Genomic DNA, 18,524 nt, shown 5'->3' with positions numbered 1-18,524 from the left:
CTGGCCCAATGGCATTAAACACAATTTCTTACTATTTAACATATGTAATACTTTAACTTCATATTGATTAGTGATAAAAGTGTAGTTCTCACGCGATGTTCTATTTTACTTCGGGCGTCTCCCACATGTTACTTCTAGAAGAAACACTTGTTTCTTTCCTGACTCCCTGTAATTGCATTTACAATTAAAACCCAAATTGCCTTCACAGCTGTTTGCTACAATTCCGACACCTTTTCCGCTCTAACCGCAATAGGATCAGATGCGATCCTTTCGTCAATTTAGTTGCCCTGTGGCTCGTGTGTTTTCCCCGTCAGCTGTTCTTTCTCAGATTTTCCTCGGCTCGACTTCTGTTCCGGCGGCTTCCTCTGCCTCCCCTGCATTCCTTTCCCTCTTCGCGCCAACGACTTCTTAAGTCGGATCCTGATCCCACCAACAGCTGTCCCAGAATTCTGCCGCCGTTCCTGCTGCCCAAACAAAGGATGCCCTGCAGGATCCGCTTGTTTGTCGAGAGGTCAATAATCTCAGACGGGTTGGCTGCAGATTTCGGCATATGAAGGGGGACTTCTTGCAGAAATCTTGGCTAAATTCAATATACAGTGCAAAATAAAAATAAATAATTTAAAAAGTGAAAGCAATTCTACATTGATCAGTTTAAACCTTAAGAAAGCTTTTAGCAACATAAAAATAATAGTATTTTAAAAAAGAATTCACCGATTTTCTTATCATACATTTTTTTTTGGCTTAATGTATGAAAAGTTAAATTTTTAGATTTTTTATAACTTAACCTCATTGTTTTTAATCTAATTTTCTATATTCCTTAATTTAAAAATCAAATACTTTTATTTAAGCAAATAGAAAACAGTTTTAAAATTTCAATTTTTCTAATAATTTAAAAATCGTCACGCATTAAAACTTAAGATACTTAAACAATTATTAAAATTTACTTACTTAGAGTATTTGATAAATTGTAAAATGTTTCTTAACATTTTTCATGGTTTGTTACATTTAAGTCTACAGAAATAATTCGTTAGCCTTGTCGGCATGCATGCAAGTCTACAGAAATAATTCGTTAGCCTTGTCGGCATGCATTAAATCATAAGATACTTCATCTATTCTATTCATATTTCTAAAAACGAGACTCCTTTGTTAACATATCTTTCAGCTTCCCGATTTGATCGCCCCTTTCCGTGGATCTCGCCCTGATGTCATTAGCGCTGAATACAAATATGCAACATTTACCGATCGAGGATGTGATGCGGGTGTTCCCCGCCTCCTTGCAGGCCATGTATGTGTCCTTAAGAAAACTGAAAAATCAAAGACAAAGTGTAGGTACGAATTTAGGTAGCCCTAGGAGAGGTAGGAAATTAGATGTTATTGTATAAGGACACACCGGGCCGTAGATAATAACAATAATGAACAGGGGAGTAGCGCGCGCCAATGTGAACGGAGACCAGCTGATGTTTCACAGGGAAACCTTGGATGGATCATCTGACAGAGGATTCAGGTGCGGGGGTGATTTTGTCGAGATTTCGTCTCAGTTCCTTTTCGGTCTTCCTGCTTTCTCCGTTTTTTTCTTCGTATAGCTCTACAGCACGTGGCTGTTTGGCGCTCTTTTTTTAAACTCTTGACAAATTACTCAGATCTGAAAGAGTTGAGCTGAAAGAGGAGATCGATCGGGTATTGGGTTTCGAAATCTGGTACACTTTGTTGCGCCCACACCGGAAGCACAGTGGAACCTCCTTGCGGGGCTTCGCAGGAAAGGAAACCCGTCGCTATCTGCATGCAAAGCCTTGCAACATCGGCAACATGATCGGCAGTCGACGGAAGGGGCTGGTGGATTGTCAGATTGCCGGCTATATGCTATACGCTATCTCCTATCGGCTATCGGCTATATTCAGCCAGGCCCAAAGACGGTTATAATTGGCCCAAGGCAGCAACAATTTATCAACGCCGATTGCCATTTGTGTTGACAACTAACATAGTGGACACTGGACAGTGGATCAGGAAAGGAATGGGGCACTACTGGTACTGGTACTCCCTGTAGTTGGCATGAAGCGTGTTGATTTCGCACTTTACAGCTTGTAAAACCAGCAAAGGCAGTGGCCGCATACTAGCCACGCTATGAAATTATTTATTTAATAATCGGACGGCGAGTCATGGAAAATGGTCAGCAATTGTCGTTAGTTGCTGATGGGGGCACTAGTTGAGTGTATGTATGTTGCAGCCGCTAATTGTGCACGAAAAGCAGCAGTGGCAGCAGCAACATCACAGAATTTATTACGTTTCAATTATGTATATGGGCAAATGTTGGCACAGCCAATTGGCAACGCATAAATCTCGCAAGGAGTCACTCTCTCCCTCGCTGAAACTTGGCCCGGCTGTCAAATTAGCACGCCAGCAACTTGGCCATTAGCAATCGCAACTGTTTGGCCTGGCAGCTCTGATCTGGCTAATCAGCTTCCTACTCCAAAAGCGGTTGCACTCTCGAGTGCCTCTTCTTTTTCCCACTTCTGGTTGTCGCTGGCACGCCGGCAACACGTTGCAGTCCGGCTGCAATATACGCTGCCAACTGCAACATTGTGCGATTTGGCAGCACTGATTTATTCCAAGGGGTCTAATCAGTTCTTATCAGTTTCGCTGTTTTTCTGGTATTTTATCTTTGCCTTGAAATGGATTCTTGGATGACTGTGAATGTACTAAGAGTGAGTTTGTGCGAAAGAACAACTTGGGTTGTGAACTATGGTTAAGACCTTGTGACAACTTCTTGATTTTTGCCTAACTGACGGGACTTCTTTTAAAAAGTCATGCTAACCTAATCATGATTAAATATATACATTATTAAAATCTTGGTTTCCAAAAGAGCTTCCAATTTAAACCTGAATTCGAGAAAGAATGGGCTATGTGTCACAGTTTTTAGTCCATCATTTCAAGCCACCTTAAGTCCATTGATTTTTTGTTTCTTAACATGGACAACTTATAAACTATGCCATATTGACTCATCAGCAGCACTTGCAACTCCTGCGGCAACGTTAGTTGTTAGCAACTCTCTTAACGATCTATTTGTTGTAGAGGAGAACTCACTTTCCAATCGGTTTTCCTGGGAGTCCAAATTAAGTTGAACAAATGGAGGGTTGCTTTCGGGATTGCGTATTTCATATTCTGCCAGCAGCAGCAGCAGCAGCAGCAACTTAAGCTGCCCCACCGGCAACATGCAATGTGTGTGGTCTGCTGTTGCTCCTGCGGCTTTCGCTGTTGTTGTTGCTGTTGCTGCTGCTGCTGTTGCTGTTGCTGGTTGCCCCTTGCAGTTGCAACTTTTGTCGTTGTCCGTGCATAAATCGTGTGAAATATCGCATTTCGCGCATTTTCGCTTCGTGTTAACGAGTGTCACATACGCACACATGAAAAACAATCGCCTGCAACAAGCATTTATTTGTCTTTTTGCTGGCGAATGCAGCCTTTGCAGTTGTTGTTGCTGTTGTTGCTACTTGGGTTTGCTCTAGGCATTTGCATATTGACAGCGCAGTGTGATAATGCTGTTGACATTGATATAGCTTCAAAAGTCTGGTGTGCAGACTGTGGGACAGTCTGTGTTGCTGCTGCTGCTGCTGCTGCTGCCCCTACTATTGTTGCTAGTTGCTGGTTGCTGGTTGCCGCTGCAACGCCCACCAAACAATTGACAGTCAACAACATGCCGGCGAGGCAGGCGAAAAAAGTTACAGAAATAATGCTAAAAAGAGCGCAGAATCTGATAAAGTTGCGGCTGTTGCGCATGCGCATGTTGCACGCCTACAAAATCATGTTGCACGTCAGTTGAGCGGGCTTTTTGCCCTCAAAATATTTGTGCCCGAGTGTGTGTGTGTGTGTGTGTGCTGCGCTCATTTAAATTCTGCAATGATTTTTGCCAAGTACTTGGGGCTGGGATTGGGACCCTGCTCCGTTCAAGGCCGCCTTTTCGAGCCGCTTGTGTGGCATCCGGCGGGTCTATAAGCTATATGCTATATCCTATATGCTGACAGACGGCAGCCGAGAAGGCGGACTCGGCCGAGATCGGATTTCCAGAGTACCAGTACCATAACCACTACTGCTGGGCGGCAATTGATTCTTAAAAACCGTTGACAACTTACATGTTGCAACTATATGCTGCCGCCGCGTTGACAAATTGGCCGCATGTAGATGCAACATTGAACGGAAATTGGAAATTACTGAAAAAAGTTTCTCGAAAAGCAGAGCATACGCCCACCAAAAATGGCCTTGCGGGGTAATCGTAATCCCCGCGAAAGCGAAGATGAAGTAAGAGCACCGAACACCCAACTAATAATCGCATAATACACGTACCAGGCTAATGATTAACCTGCATCATTATCGCTCGAAGATCTCAGATGCTTCCCTCCAGTTTTTGTGTTTTTTGTGCCCATCGAAAATTAGCTGCCGTATCTGCAGAAGCTCTTCCGAGTGGAGTTTGGGCTCTGGACTGGGACCGGGGACTCTGGATGGGATGGGATTGGGATGGGATGGGCTGGGTCCAGGGGCAGGACAACAAAGCATCCTGCACTTTTACTCGCCCCATTCAAGACAAAACCAGGAGGATGATGGCCCCGAGGCAGAGACCTGCAATCTGGCTTTATTTTATGCGCGGAGCGCGCTTAAAAATGCAGTCAACGTCTCCTTGGATGGGGCAGACAGGAACCTGCCGCTTAGGCGAATGCCTCACGGGCCCCAAAAAGGCAAACGGCCCGACAACAGCAACAACAGCAACAACAGCACAACAGCAACATCTACAGCGGCAGCAACAAATGGCATTAAAAAAACCATCACTGCGGGGCGAGGGAAAATTCACTGCATCCTCCCACTTTTTGCTGGTACGCGAATGTTGCCTCTAGATGGGCCTATTATGTTGCTGTTGCTGCTGCTGCTCTCGATGTTGCTGCTTGTCGACTGCTGCTGTTGCTGCTGTTCGCCAATCATTAAATGCGTTTTTCATACTGTTGATTTGGGTTTTACTTCTTTTTTTGTGCGGGAGTTGCCGCTGCGATTTTTGATTTATGAACCAGCAAATGAGTTCGCGAAAGAAGAACGGAGAACACGAATGTATATCAAATAAGTATACACCCACACTTCCGGCTGTAAATTGAATTGGGGGCGTGGCCGTAGGAATGTTGCACCCCATGTTGCCGGCGGGCATTCAGATAATTATGCGCATGTTGCTGCCGTCTCTTCGATAGTTTGGTTTTTAGCGCAGATCAAAGTGCCAGTGCCAAGGAAAAAAGAACGACAGCGACAACGACGACAAATCGCTGAAAGTTACAGTTTAAGTTGCTGCCGCAGCAGCAGCAACAGTTGCTGCCAATCACCGCAACAGCAACAGCAACAGCAACAGCAACTGCAGCAGCAGTGGATAATCAGAATTCCAGCATTTTCACCTGTTGCTAAAGCTTGTGCAGCCTGACATGTGCCGCACATGCCGCGCTGCCATTTGTCTGCACTTTAATGATGCGCCACATCTAACTGCAACTGCAACATCAACGGGAGAGGCAGAGGCAGCAACATCAACCATTCGCATGCACGCAGAAAAAGTCAAGTTGCTCCTTGACTGTGCTTAATAAAATGTGGTTATTTAGATTGTATTACTTCAAACAAAGCAAATATATCAGTTGACCACCTTGATTAAACCAATAAAATTCCGAAATTAGTTTGTCACATAAAAGGTTTACCAGAGCAAGACAAAAATCATTCCACGAGCACTGTTTACATTTTTAGGATCAGATTTGATAAATTAAAATGTACTTGAAATTTTTCCAAGTCATGAGATAAATTCCTGGAGTCTTACAAGGTATACGCGAAAAATGTCTACAGTTTTATTTTCCAATCTTGCCACAGCGTACATTTGTGCGGAAGTTCTTCCACCGAATATCACATTGTAGCTTCTGCACTTCCCGATTCGGTGTTGCATTCAAAAATCTATCCATTATTCATTGGAATAATCATTAACATTAGTGCTGCAGACAAATGATATCGAATAATCCAGAACTACGTTAATGACGCATGGGGCCCAGTCGACCCGGAAACTGAAGTTTAGGAAGCGCCAGAAGTCGACACAATAATTTTAATTTGTAGTATTGCAGCATTGTATGTACGGAAGTTTATCAGAAATTATCATACTGTTACTGTGGCGTTTTTCAATTTCGCATTGCATTCGTAAACTGGCGAATGCTATAGCGAAAACATAAGAACTTCCGAAAACAATCAGTTGCCCTCTATTCATACCCCTTACTCGAAGGGTAAAAGGGTATATTGTATTTGGGGAAAAGAATGTAGCAGGTAGAGATACGAGTTTACAACCTTATAAAGTATACAAAACACATCCTCGGAAATATATGCTATTTTGCATAGCTTACTATTAACATAGTTATATTTATAATTAATATATTTTTAAATTTTTTCTAATGTATTGTTTAAAATTAATTTAATACTGACTCCAGAGTGAAGCCTTGAAAAGTTTAGATATTACATAAAACATGTACTTTGTCATGTGTTTTAGCTTAATTGTAGGTTGACCTCATTTTTGTAAAGGGTTATTTGAAAATTCCTTTTCTTATTTGACTTATAAATTACTATGCTCCAGGGACGTATTTATAAATTTTTAATATAACATTTTAAAATTTTTATGGGTTATTTTATGGGTGGATAACTATAAAAATAAATATTTTATTACAATCGAAGGGTTAACCCCAAGCTACCCTTTACTGTATTAAGCTAACTATATTTTATAGTGACAGCTATGTTAACGTATAACGAAAGTGCAATTATTTCATGGAAAAAACTCCAATCCATTTAACTTTTATTTGTAAAATTTTACTAAACACTCTTTTTTCCGTGTGTAGGATACAATTTTGACAAAAATGTCAACCTTGCATTGCATACAAAAGCATATAAATAATTCATTGCATACACCAAATGGCTGACATTTTGCATCGGCCAAAGGTGTTGAATAAGAATTGCAACCCGCAATCGCGGGTTCTATATATCTAACATATAAGACTTCAAATGGGTGCCAGAAGCAAAGTTAGACCAAAATGCCACCCAACAGCAACGACACCTCCACCGGAGTGCTTTTCGAATCGGATGTGGATGTTGGTTTGACCAAGGATTTGCCCAAGCTCAGGACTACAGATGGCAGCAAACTGGAGCTGGTATGGTTGAACATAGTGCTGTTCGTGATCCTCCACGCATCTTCCGTATACGGAGTGTGGTTACTCTTCACGGAGGCCACTTGGACGACCGTCCTGCTCTTTGCGCCCGCCGTGGTGATGACCATTTTGGGTGTTTCCGGTGGCGCCCATCGTTTGTGGGCCCATCGCACCTTCAAGGCGAACACGCCGTTGAAGTTGATCTTCCTTTTCCTGAACACCCTGGCGTTCCAGGATGCGGTCTACTACTGGGCCCGGGATCATCGGGTGCATCACAAGTACACGGAAACGGACGCGGATCCCTATAACTCACAGCGCGGTTGGTTCTTTGCCCACATCGGATGGCTGTGCTGCCGAAAACATCCCGAGGTGGTGGAGAAGGGCAAGCAGATAGATCTCTCCGATCTGGAGGCCGATCCCCTCGTAATGTTCCAGAAGAAGTACTACCTGTGGTTGATGCCAGTCATTTGCTTCGTCCTGCCCACCGCCCTGCCTATGTACCTGTGGGGCGAGTCTTTGAATACCTCCTGGCATGTGATGGCGTTGCTCAGGTGGTGCGTCAGCTTGAATCTCATCTGGATGGTCAACAGTTCCGCCCATATGTTCGGCATGAAACCCTATGACAAGAACATATGCCCCGTGGATCAGGGCTTCCTGATCAGTTTCCACGTGGGCGAGGGGTACCACAACTACCATCATGTCTTTCCCTGGGACTACAAGAGTGCGGAGCTGGGTCCGTGTTCTCAGGATGCGACCACCAAGTTCATCGACTTTTTCGCCTATTTGGGCTGGGCCTACGATCTTAAGAGTGTGTCCTTGGACATGGTTCGCCAGAGAGCTCTTAGGACGGGTGATGGCTCACATCCCGTTTGGGGATGGGGCGACAAGGATCAAAAGTCAGAAGACATTGGCGACACCACCATCACCCACCAGCGAAAAGAGGCGTAGGAACAACAGCTCAAAATAAGTGAACTGTTGTGAATCAATTGAATTTCAAATGTGGAATTGGTTACCGCTGCATTAAATTAAAGTCTTAGAAATTAAGGCGAGAATTGCTCGACCTGCCCTACTTACTGACACTTTCAAGGTTCTTTGTCCGAACAATTATATATTTATAGGTTAAACTTGAGGTAGCTACGAATGAGTGTAAGTGCTTGGCATTTTTCAAAATATCCATCTTTCTTTTACCGTTTATTTCTTTATTCCAGGGGACATGATGAGAAAAAGATGATCATTTTAAATGTCCCTCTTATAAATAAACTGTTTAAGTACAACGTGAAGAAGCGACAAACGAATCATTTATAGATGTTACCATTTCATTTTTATTTTATGGGACAATATGAGATAAAGAAAATAATTAAAAATGTACCCTTTACAATAAAACCTCTTGAGTACAACCTGAACAGCCGACCAACGAATCGTTTCTAGATAGAAAGTTAAATAAACAAATCTGCTTAGTTGACTTCTGGCCCCTGGAGAATACTTACTTCTCTCTGGGGGGACGGTACATTTGCATTTTCGATTCGGCACTGCAAAGAATGGAGGAGGTGGCTCGCAGCGGGCAGTCGGCCCCACACAATGACAAAGAGAGAGTGAGAAGCGGGAAGACTTAACTAGAAACTGTAGATTGTCCGTCCCAAGGCCGGTGAATTTATGGCCAGGTGCCAATTGGGGTGGGGGCATTTGAGAAATGTCCGTGCTGGCCACACTAATTAGTTTGCCCAGGACCCCGAGGCCATTGCATAATTTAGGTAGCGAATTCCTTGGCTTTGGCCAGACCAACAACGCCCACACATCGGTGGAAAAGAGTTGGATCTTTCCTGGAAGGTGAGGCCGCTTAGGGCCATGCTAATACCTCCACCCTTCCTGGAAGCCGGAATCCGACCAAGCCACTCCATCTCCACTGCCACATCCACATCCACATCCCAGAGATCATAACCCGAGGGATCGGTGATCCACATTTGCATAATTGCAGACCAAAGTCGGCGCTGACTTCCCCGCTGAAAAATAATAATTCCCTTTCGAGTGATTCAATTTTCCTGAAATGGAGCGAAAGCAGAGGAAGTTGGCCAGCCACCGACGCTTAGACCAGGAGCTGTCCTTCCACCAAAGACTCCTGGGCGGTGTGCAAAAGAGTTTCGGGTGAGCCAAGTTAAGAGTAATGGGTTTTCGTAACGAAGAATCTCCCACAGATCCCCGTTGGCCTATGAAGCTGATTCGCCTTTGGCAAAGGACAATAGATTGTCGTAAGGAGGTATCGATTCTAGTGTGGTACCAGAATCCTAATTTTTTCTTGTTCCCAGAGACTTGGAGACCTTCATAAATGTCCTGAAGTGCGGTTTTGGTACTGGTTGCTTGGCCATGCCAAGGGCTTTTCTGTATTCGGGTTGGCTAATTGGTCTCATAAGCACATTCGCCCTGAGCTCCTTTGTGCTTTACGCGATGCATACTCTGGTAGCCCTCGTATCATGTATTCAAAGAACCTTGAGATCTGATATTTCTTCTTTACAGCTCCAGCATATAAATGCGTTGGGAAATCAATATCAAATTCCAATGCTTAGTTATCGAAAAACAGTGGAACTGGCTATCAGCAATGGTCATCCGAAGATTCGTTTTCTGAGCAAGACCGTTGGGTAAGTTGAGATTGTTTATAATGTAAACTCTTGATAAAACAAAGCTCTATAATTTAGATACTTAGTGGATGTTCTCATGTGTGCTTATCACTTTGGCGTAGACTGTGTCTACGTGGTCTTCATAGCAAAAAGCCTGAAGTTTTTGGGCGATATACACTTCTGGCCCTTAGATGAGAGGCTCTACATGGCTTTTATTGCCTTGCCATTGATCTTAACGTTTTTAATACGCGATCTAAAAAGTCTTGTGCCATTTGCCTTAACATCCAATATCCTCCTGTTTCTAGGTAACTTTTTCACCAATCCTTCTGTTATCTGTACTTTCAGTCTTACCATTATTCCCCTATAGGCTTTTTCCTTATATTAAGCTTCCTGCTCCGGGGCCTTCCCAAGTTTGAACAACTTCATGCCATTCAGCCAATAGGAAACTTTCCACTGTTTTTTGGCACTGTACTTTTTGCCATCGAATCGGTTGGAGTGGTGGGTTTATTCTTGTGGTTTCTAATCTTGTTTTAGTTCCTTAAAGATACTTTTATTTCTAGATCTTAGCCCTTGGCCGCAATATGCGAACGCCGGAGAATTTTCTGGGACCCTGTGGGGTTCTTAATCAAGCTATGATCGTGGTGATTACCTTTTATGCGATCTTTGGTTTTTTTGGATACTGGCGGTATGGTCAAGATACGGCCAGCTCAATTCTGGGGAATCTGCCTGAAAAGGAATTGTTAGTATTCTTAAGCTACTATTTGACTACCCTAAATATTGTTTTTATTAGTCTCCCCCAGTTGGTAACTGCAATGTTTGCCGTTGCAATTTTCTTCAGCTATGCCCTTCAGGGTTACGTAACTGTGGATATTATCTGGCGGAATTATTTGGAGCCAGAGTTGGAAGACGGTTCTACCACGGCGGTAGAGTTCTTGGTGCGAATCGCCTTGGTAATCGCCTCGGTCCTGGTGGCCATTCAGTACCCGGACTTTGGACTGCTGCTCTCCTTTGTGGGATCCTTTTGTTTGGCACAACTGGGTCTAATCCTGCCGGGAGTCGTCGATCTCTGCGTTCGCTATGAGGAGGGCTACGGACCTGGAAGAATCCTCTTCTTCCGATCAATGCTGTTCATCATAATGGGTCTTGCCGGTGGAATGACCGGCACAGTGGTTACCCTGCGCACCCTCCATGCTCGTTATCCAGTCATTAGGAGATTTTAGTTCCAAATCTAATCTTTTAAATGTAATTTCTATTTTAGGCGCTTACAATAGTGCACTTTCAATTTAATATGTATAAATAAATATCAAATAAATTGCTTTTTATTTTTAAAATTTAAATTGAAAATTGAAATTGAAATTTAAAGACTCTTAAAAATCGTTACAACTTATGTCGTGTGTTACTGACCACCATTACTGGCATACTTGCCCCGAATCTGGGTCCCCTGCTGTCGCTGGTCGGAGCTCTTACCATATCGCTGTTGAACCTAGTATTTCCTGCCCTGATCAAGATCTGTCTGTATTATCCGCCTGAGTATAATTATGGCAAGCTGAAGTGGAAGCTCGTAAAGGACATTTTTTATGTAGTCGTAGGCCTCATTATTTTGGTGCAAGGCACCATCTTTTTCATTATGAGTATGATCAGGGAGTGGGGAGGTGAACACGGGGCAACAACTGGTGGCACGGATGAAACCACTACAGTGGACACCACAAGTACCGACAATATCACCACTTTGCTTACCACAGCCATTGCAGCTACCGATGAACCCACTCAGGAACCTACTTTAAGGTTTCTATAGGGAATAGCCTTTAGATTCTGGTAGTCCTTATATCATATATTTACGTATCTTTCAGCTGATACTCTTTCTTTTTAGATGCACCATATCAAAGCGTTGGGAAGTGGATATACAAAATTGTAGTCCTAAGGGTACTACAAGCCTGGGTTAATTCTTTAATATACGGTGGAATGGCAGGCACAGTGATTACCATGAGCACCCCACTTTCGTTAGCCTGCCATTAAGAGTCATAAGATATGGATACTCTAGATTTTCAAAATTATTTTCAGTTTGAAAAGGTGTAACTAACTCAATAAAAATTTAATAAACATTGATAAATCAATTGGTTTTTTATGCCGTTATAAGGTCGTTTAAGCGATATAGAAATCGAAGTCCTCGCTAAAAATGAAAATTTTATACATTCTGAAATGGTCAGATACTTTATTATAATAGCTGCTCTCTAATTTTTAAAAATCATCTTAAAATAATTGCAAAATAACGCTTTTTAGTCGCACCGATTTTTTGATAATGTTGAGAGAATCCAAAATACCTTATTATAGTCCGTCTACAATTTTCCTAGGAAACTTTAGTTTCTTAGTAAATACTGCCATGTAATTTACACCCACAATTTTTTTTATATACATTTTTAAAAGAAAAAACATATTTTCTAAATGGCCGATAAAGGGTAAGAAAAGCGCAAGTTCTTAACAATAGATTGCTAAAGTTCTGATCCACAGAGGCTATAATCCTTACGAAAATCGAAATGTGGCTAAGCCGATATCGTAAGTTTCCTTACTACCTCTAATTATTTTACCGAGCTATAATTTTTTTTTCTTCAGCGATGTTGGGGCTTTTTTTTCTCTACTCAAGTGCGTGGTGGGAACCGGAGTTTTGTCCCTTCCCTTGGCATTCTACTATGCTGGTATTATCAATGGCACTATCTTGCTAATTGTGTCTTGTATAATGCTTATTCATGGAATGCAATTGCTGGTAAGTCTGGTGAGCTGGCCTTTTAGGAAGTTACAATTTGATGGGTTCCCTGGCAGATTATTTCCATGGTGGAGTGTTCCCGACGGATGCAGATCGGCTATGCGACCTATCCAGAGGCGATGGCTTACTCCTTTGGCCAGGGACCCAAGTGCTTCAGGTACTGCTCAAGAGCTGGAGGATATATATGCGATGGAGTATTGGGAGCCTCGCAGTTCGGTGTCTGTGTCGTGTACATTCTCTTCGTGGCCGTCAACGTAAAGCAAGTTTTTGACTTCCACGTGGCCGTGGCTGACTTAAGAATCTATATAGCCGTCGTCGGACTCCTTCTGATCGGACCATTTCTGGTACGCCAGCTGAAATATCTGGTTCCCTTTAATATAGTGGCCACCATTCTCATATACCTCGGCTTTCTTATGATGATGTACTACTTGTTCGTGGGTCTACCTCCAATATCAGAACGGAATATCGTTTTTGGACCTATAGAGCTGTTGCCCTTATTTTTTGGCATCGCTCTTTTCTCGATCACCTCGGTGGGAGTGGTGAGTCCCTAAACTGATTATAAAGGATTCACAATCCTAACAAATATTATGAACTGTTTTACAGATGCTAGCCGTCGAATCCCAGATGGCCAAGCCACAACATTACCTCGGTTGGTTTGGGATTCTTGATATGGCCATAGTGATAGTTTTACTTTCGTATATTTTCTTTGGAATCATGGGCTACTGGCGCTATGGAGACCAAATTGCTGATAGTGTCTCACTCAATATTCCCACAAACGAGGTGTAAGTTTAACTTTAACCATAACTATATTTGAACAACTTTTATTTGCTGACAAATAACAGTTCTTAACAAAATAAGAACGCGAATTCTTCAGAGCAAGATGAAGCAACATTTACATTTCAGTTTTTATCTATTTAAGCCTACCCAATCAATTAACGCCCACAGACTTGCTCAGGTTTCCAAGGTCTTTATTGCCATGGCAATTTTCCTGACTTATCCCTTGGCCGGTTATGTGGTAATCGACATTATAATGAATCACTATTGGAACAAGAGTGGCGAGCTGAAGCACGCCGTATTGAAGGAGAGCATCATCCGGGTTGTGTTCGTGCTGCTTACCACCATAACCGGCATACTTGCCCCGAATCTGGGTCCCCTGCTGTCTCTGGTCGGAGCTCTTACCATATCGCTGTTGAACCTGGTATTTCCCGCCCTGATCGAGATCTGTCTGTATTATCCGCCGGAGTATAACTACGGCAAGCTGAAGTGGAAGCTCGTAAAGGACATCATTTATGTAATCATTGGCCTTATTATTTTGGTGCAGGGCACCATCTTTTCCATTATGAGTATGATCAGGGAGTGGGGAGGTGGACACGGGGCTACAACTGGCGCCACAGATGGAACCACCACTGTGGATACCACAACTACCGAGAATATCACTACTCTGCTCACCACAGCCATTGCAGTCGCAGACGAACCCACGCAGGAACCTGCTATCAGATTCCTATAAGGAGAATAGATAAATGCTTTATACATGGAGATACTATTTTGTAGCCCTTTTTAATCGTTGCAAAATTTAGTGTACCATAAATGCATTTAAATTTTATGTTATAGTATAATATTAGCATAACTATATGTTTAAAATTGTAATTGTAATTCTACCAATTTGAGTTTCTGGTCAGGAATAAGAAACATTGTGGTGAAGAAATATTTGTATAATCAATTGGTATCAATAAAATGTAAGTCCCCATTTTACTAAAATTCTATGCTTTTTACTACTTTCAGTTATAAAACTGATTAACTGTGGTAAACATGGATTACAAAAACTATAATATTTTGTATAGAAAGATACAAGATCCTTATAATTATTTTAAATATAGTACTTTCACGTGCGGTTGTGTTTGTTATTGAAATGGCTCTTGCTTTGCAGATACTTTTACTTATTTTGACCAGCAGACGACTGAATAATTAAGCACTCGAGTTCAATGCTTGGTTGGCGAGGCATTTAAAGCCCTCCAGGCAGCAGGCGCCATTCCCAAAGGTCAGGATCGCCGCCCACTGATTTAACCCCCACCTGAGGCCGGGCACAAGCCATTATCGATGGCGATGACGATGTGGCATTGGCATGGCGGTTAATTCCCTCATTAGCTGTGGGAGTTTGGCGGAGGCAGGGGCGGAGGCTGCCCGGCATGTGGCAAGTGCGGAGCCAGCAACCTGCAACCAGCAACCTGCAGCAAGAAAGCTGCAACATGCAACACGAGGTGGACAGGCAGCAACCTGTAAGCCTGTTCCTTCGATGCCGGCCACTCGTCAGCCCACTTAACGATGTGCTCCGGAATTTATGCCGATATGGTAATGCATCTACGCTGCGACTGGGACTGGGACTCAGACTGGGACTCTGAATCTCGAGACTGCCTCATTATGCCATTGATGGACTGCAGTTGAGCATTTGGATTGCGTAATTTATTGTTTTGGGTCGTTTCGGCCCGATAAACTGGTGTTTGGCTGCCGTCTGCTGGCTGCGTCCCGTTGCCACTTCGATTTCAACCAAAAACGGTCAACGGGTCCGCTGTCATTTGTGTGGCATTTTTTGCCAACGCCTGGCGGCAATCTCACTTTCCGCCGGGGGATTGCCTTGGTTTGGCCATTTAAGGCTCTAATTAGCTACGCAGTCGGCATGCAAAGCGATGGTATCTAATGGTTTCCATGGAAAAGCGATCGAGCCACACGTGTTTCTGGTTTCTAGTTCTTATTTATATATACCATATCTACCCTAGCCCATTGGATCCCTCCCAGCGAGGAGGTCACAGGGTTAAGCAGCGGCCCCGAAGAGTTCTGCGTATACGCAACTGCGGCTCTGTGATTGCAGCCAAAGTGCAACAAATCATTTCCCATAGCCGTTCTGCAGGAAAACTCAAAAAGCGAAAAAAAAAATAATAAGCAGGGAAGAGAGATCTTCGAGGCAGCCAATTTGTGTTCCGTTGCTTTGCCGTTTGTATAAATCAATTGGCAATGAGGCAAGTACTGGGATGAAGCTCCTCGGGACTCGCGACTACCCGCTGTGCGTTGTCTATCCTATAAATTGCACCCCCATCCCCAGTCCATATAGTCCACACAGTCCAACTGTCCAGGCTTTTCCTTCTCCTTCGCAGATCGCCTCTAATGCGTTATGTGTGTTTGGACTATGATTTTTTCACTTGTTCGCGGTGCGTGCACTGGGTCTGTGATTGGTCTATAAATTACCGGGTTTATTGCGCTTCGAGGTCCACGCCCCCACCCCCGCATGACACTGATCGATTACCCGAAAAAAAGAACCCTTATCGCGGCTTCGCAAATATTTGCCCATCCAAAACGCCCGTTTCCTTTCGGCTATCTCGGGACAACCGAGTGATGTATTTGCCCGGCGACTTTACTTTCGATTTCAATTTCATTTTCGGATCCCAGATCGACGGCCACTTCGATTTGTGGTAAAATATTTGCACAACTCGAGGGTCACTGCTGGGGATCATCGAAAGCCAGCGGTGATAAAGGTATGGATCGGAATAAACAAGTAGTATGAGTAAGCGCGGATCCAGGGAAGGCGGAACTGGATAAAGTTGCCCCAAGCTAACTTAATTTTCAAACATAATTATAAAGTCATTTTCCCAAATTGATAAGGTAAGCCTCTGAAAATGTAATATGTATACTAGTATACAAAAAAAATTAAATCAAAAATCTTATTTAAATAGACCCAGGAAAATCTTTAGACATCTGCCTTATTATTTAATAAAGTTTATTTCATATTTCAACCATTTATTGTTCCAAATATAAAGGGTTAGATTAATTAAGCAATTTCAGAATTATTCCTTAAAACAAAGTCAAGCATAAATAAGAAATACAATCTTCGAAATACAAAGGTTTATATTAAAGTCTTAGAAAGTTAACATCTTCCCTCTTCTTATCCACATTTTATTCTCTACATTTCACATAAATCCTAAGAATATTAGGTGTCCCAATAAAGTGGCAAAAGGATATAGTTTTTTAAATGATAATAAATGCAACATTCATACTTCATAAATAGCTTCCTTTCTAAAATCAAACATGACTAGATTACCGAGTTAACCAACCGTTTATTGACAACTTTAACAGGACTAGCGGAGTTTGACCCAAAAATCTGTGCCAAAATGCAGCAGCCACTGCTGCAGCACGACAGCAAACCGCAAGAGCGGCAGCCGCATTAATATTAATTAAATAAACGTTAATTCAGCGCATTAATGCGTAATAAATAATGCTCTTTTGAGCAGAAATTAATGCATAAAACGCTACTTATCGCCGCCGCCACGCACTTATCTGTGTCAACACAGAGCGCCACAAGATGGCAAGGGGCGTTCGGTTAAGGTTGGCGGGGGGGTGGAGCGGGCGGTTGGGGGAGTGGGTCAGGGGGAGGGGGAGGTTGGGGTAAGAGGTAAGGGGGAGTTGCAGCAGCGGCCATCGCGCCTGACAAACGTATTGTCAATAGCCTATAAGTCCGTCTGCACAATAAGAAATATTGTCGAGTATCTTAGATATACGCAATTCTTTATTCAATTTATCATTATATATAAAATAATTCCAATAGAACATAGAAGTTAATTTGAAAAAGTTACTTAAATACTTATTTTGATAGTTAAAAATGAGTACCTAAAATAAAAATGGATACAATTAAAGTTTCCCTTTTGTGTTATAATTATTAATATCATATTTTTTAAACAAAAAAATTCTTATATACAATTTTATTATGAATTCTTTATTATTATATGGACTTAAAATAAAATATTAATATGAAGGTTTATTTTTTTATAAATTAGAAAATTATTTAAAATCAACTATTGATGTAATTAATAAAGTCATTTAACGTGTCTTATTATTATGAATATTTGTAATATTATTTTTATTATGTGTTTTGTATTTTGCGCACAATAACTTATTTTCAAAAAGTTGTATAATAATGATATAATATCTTATTACTATTATATTCGAATTTGTATATTGAATACAATATTTTTGTATTATATGAACGAGTTTTCAAAAAGTTCTGTATAATGTGCATATGTTACGATATTCAACTTAATCGAAAATGGAATTTCCTCGCCATGGCTTTAAAAGGCTACCCATGCACCATTTCAGCTGAATGTCTGTAAAAGGCCACCCATATATTATTTTTCGCAGTGCCCTTGGGCTGCCCACAGCGATGGAGTCGGATCGAAGTCGGAGTTGGAATCGACGATGTCGTTGGCGCGTTGCAATTACATGTCTGTGACAAGAATTTTAAATGAAAATCGCTGCGTTGTGTGCCGGACAAATGATTCAAACTTTCGCGTTACGTGTGGAAAATGTTTAAATCCGAGCCGGGGCCACGGACCCACTGCCGATCTCAATGGAGGCGCCATGCCAGGATTGGAGCTTGCCTCTTTTTGTGCGCTTTGCATGCCCAATGGCAAGGAGCCGAGTCGCTGGCGACGCATGAAATTAGAAAGGCATTATTGCAAATCTCTCGCTTTATTTATCAGCAATTTGTCAGCAAGTGTGCCGCGGCTCAGATTAAAGTGCCAGCCGCCATCTGTCCATCTGGTCGGGATCCAGACTTTCTAATGCAATTCGTCTGACGCACGCACAAATCGCCGCAGGATTGGGCAGGTGGAGAAGGTCTGATCGGACCCCAATGGGGTCAAGTGCGTCCGCAAATGAATTCCATTACTGGTCACCGCTGATCTGAGCGGTGTCAATGTCAAGTTAGACTTCCATTTACAGGGAGATATTATTGGTCTATGTTTACTTAACCACGTAAAAATATGTAAAATTATGGGTACTAAACTAAAGCCCCTTTTCCATTGATTAAGAAAACCTTTAAATTCCCATTACTTTCTGTGTTTTTTCGAAAAAATATTTCCAATTTGATCGATTTCTGTGAAAATGGGCTCAAAATAAATTTGACCTGGTTGATCAATT

The 18,524-nt window shown here is 42.3% G+C and overlaps 3 protein-coding genes across 4 annotated transcripts; all 3 read left to right on the top strand.

Annotated features, from left to right (window-relative positions):
* Nucleotides 1-7,045: 7,045 nt before the first annotated feature.
* Nucleotides 7,046-8,590, top strand: LOC119554245 (acyl-CoA Delta(11) desaturase). The gene is made up of 2 exons (XM_037865082.1): nt 7,046-8,333; nt 8,396-8,590. Exon 1 carries the CDS (start codon nt 7,074-7,076, stop codon nt 8,133-8,135), a length of 1,062 nt encoding a protein of 353 aa, XP_037721010.1. The 5' UTR covers nt 7,046-7,073; the 3' UTR covers nt 8,136-8,333; nt 8,396-8,590.
* Nucleotides 8,591-8,660: 70 nt separating this feature from the next.
* On the top strand, nt 8,661-11,049 carry LOC119554244 (proton-coupled amino acid transporter-like protein CG1139). Its single transcript, XM_037865079.1, has 8 exons — nt 8,661-9,329; nt 9,380-9,433; nt 9,491-9,641; nt 9,699-9,820; nt 9,878-10,104; nt 10,167-10,297; nt 10,360-10,538; nt 10,590-11,049. The coding sequence occupies exons 1-8, from the start codon at nt 9,232-9,234 to the stop codon at nt 11,017-11,019; spliced, it is 1,392 nt and encodes a 463-aa protein (XP_037721007.1). The 5' UTR covers nt 8,661-9,231; the 3' UTR covers nt 11,020-11,049.
* Nucleotides 11,050-12,150: 1,101 nt separating this feature from the next.
* LOC119553784 (glutamate transporter polyphemus) lies at nt 12,151-14,297 on the top strand. Of its 2 annotated transcripts, none has more exons than XM_037864393.1 (6): nt 12,151-12,255; nt 12,308-12,352; nt 12,410-12,560; nt 12,617-13,099; nt 13,164-13,342; nt 13,516-13,684. In XM_037864393.1, the coding sequence occupies exons 1-6, from the start codon at nt 12,242-12,244 to the stop codon at nt 13,550-13,552; spliced, it is 909 nt and encodes a 302-aa protein (XP_037720321.1). In that variant the 5' UTR covers nt 12,151-12,241; the 3' UTR covers nt 13,553-13,684. The 2 variants fall into 2 exon arrangements, with proteins under 2 accessions (XP_037720321.1, XP_037720320.1); XM_037864392.1 differs by having other exon boundaries at nt 12,153-12,255; nt 13,506-14,297.
* The last annotated feature ends 4,227 nt before the right edge of the window (nt 14,298-18,524 follow it).

This window comes from Drosophila subpulchrella, chromosome 3L, assembly GCF_014743375.2.
Source record: "Drosophila subpulchrella strain 33 F10 #4 breed RU33 chromosome 3L, RU_Dsub_v1.1 Primary Assembly, whole genome shotgun sequence".
Taxonomy (NCBI): Eukaryota; Metazoa; Arthropoda; class Insecta; order Diptera; family Drosophilidae; genus Drosophila; species Drosophila subpulchrella.
The sequence above is the reverse complement of the archived record's forward strand: the minus strand, read 5'-3'. Positions and strand labels throughout refer to the sequence as shown.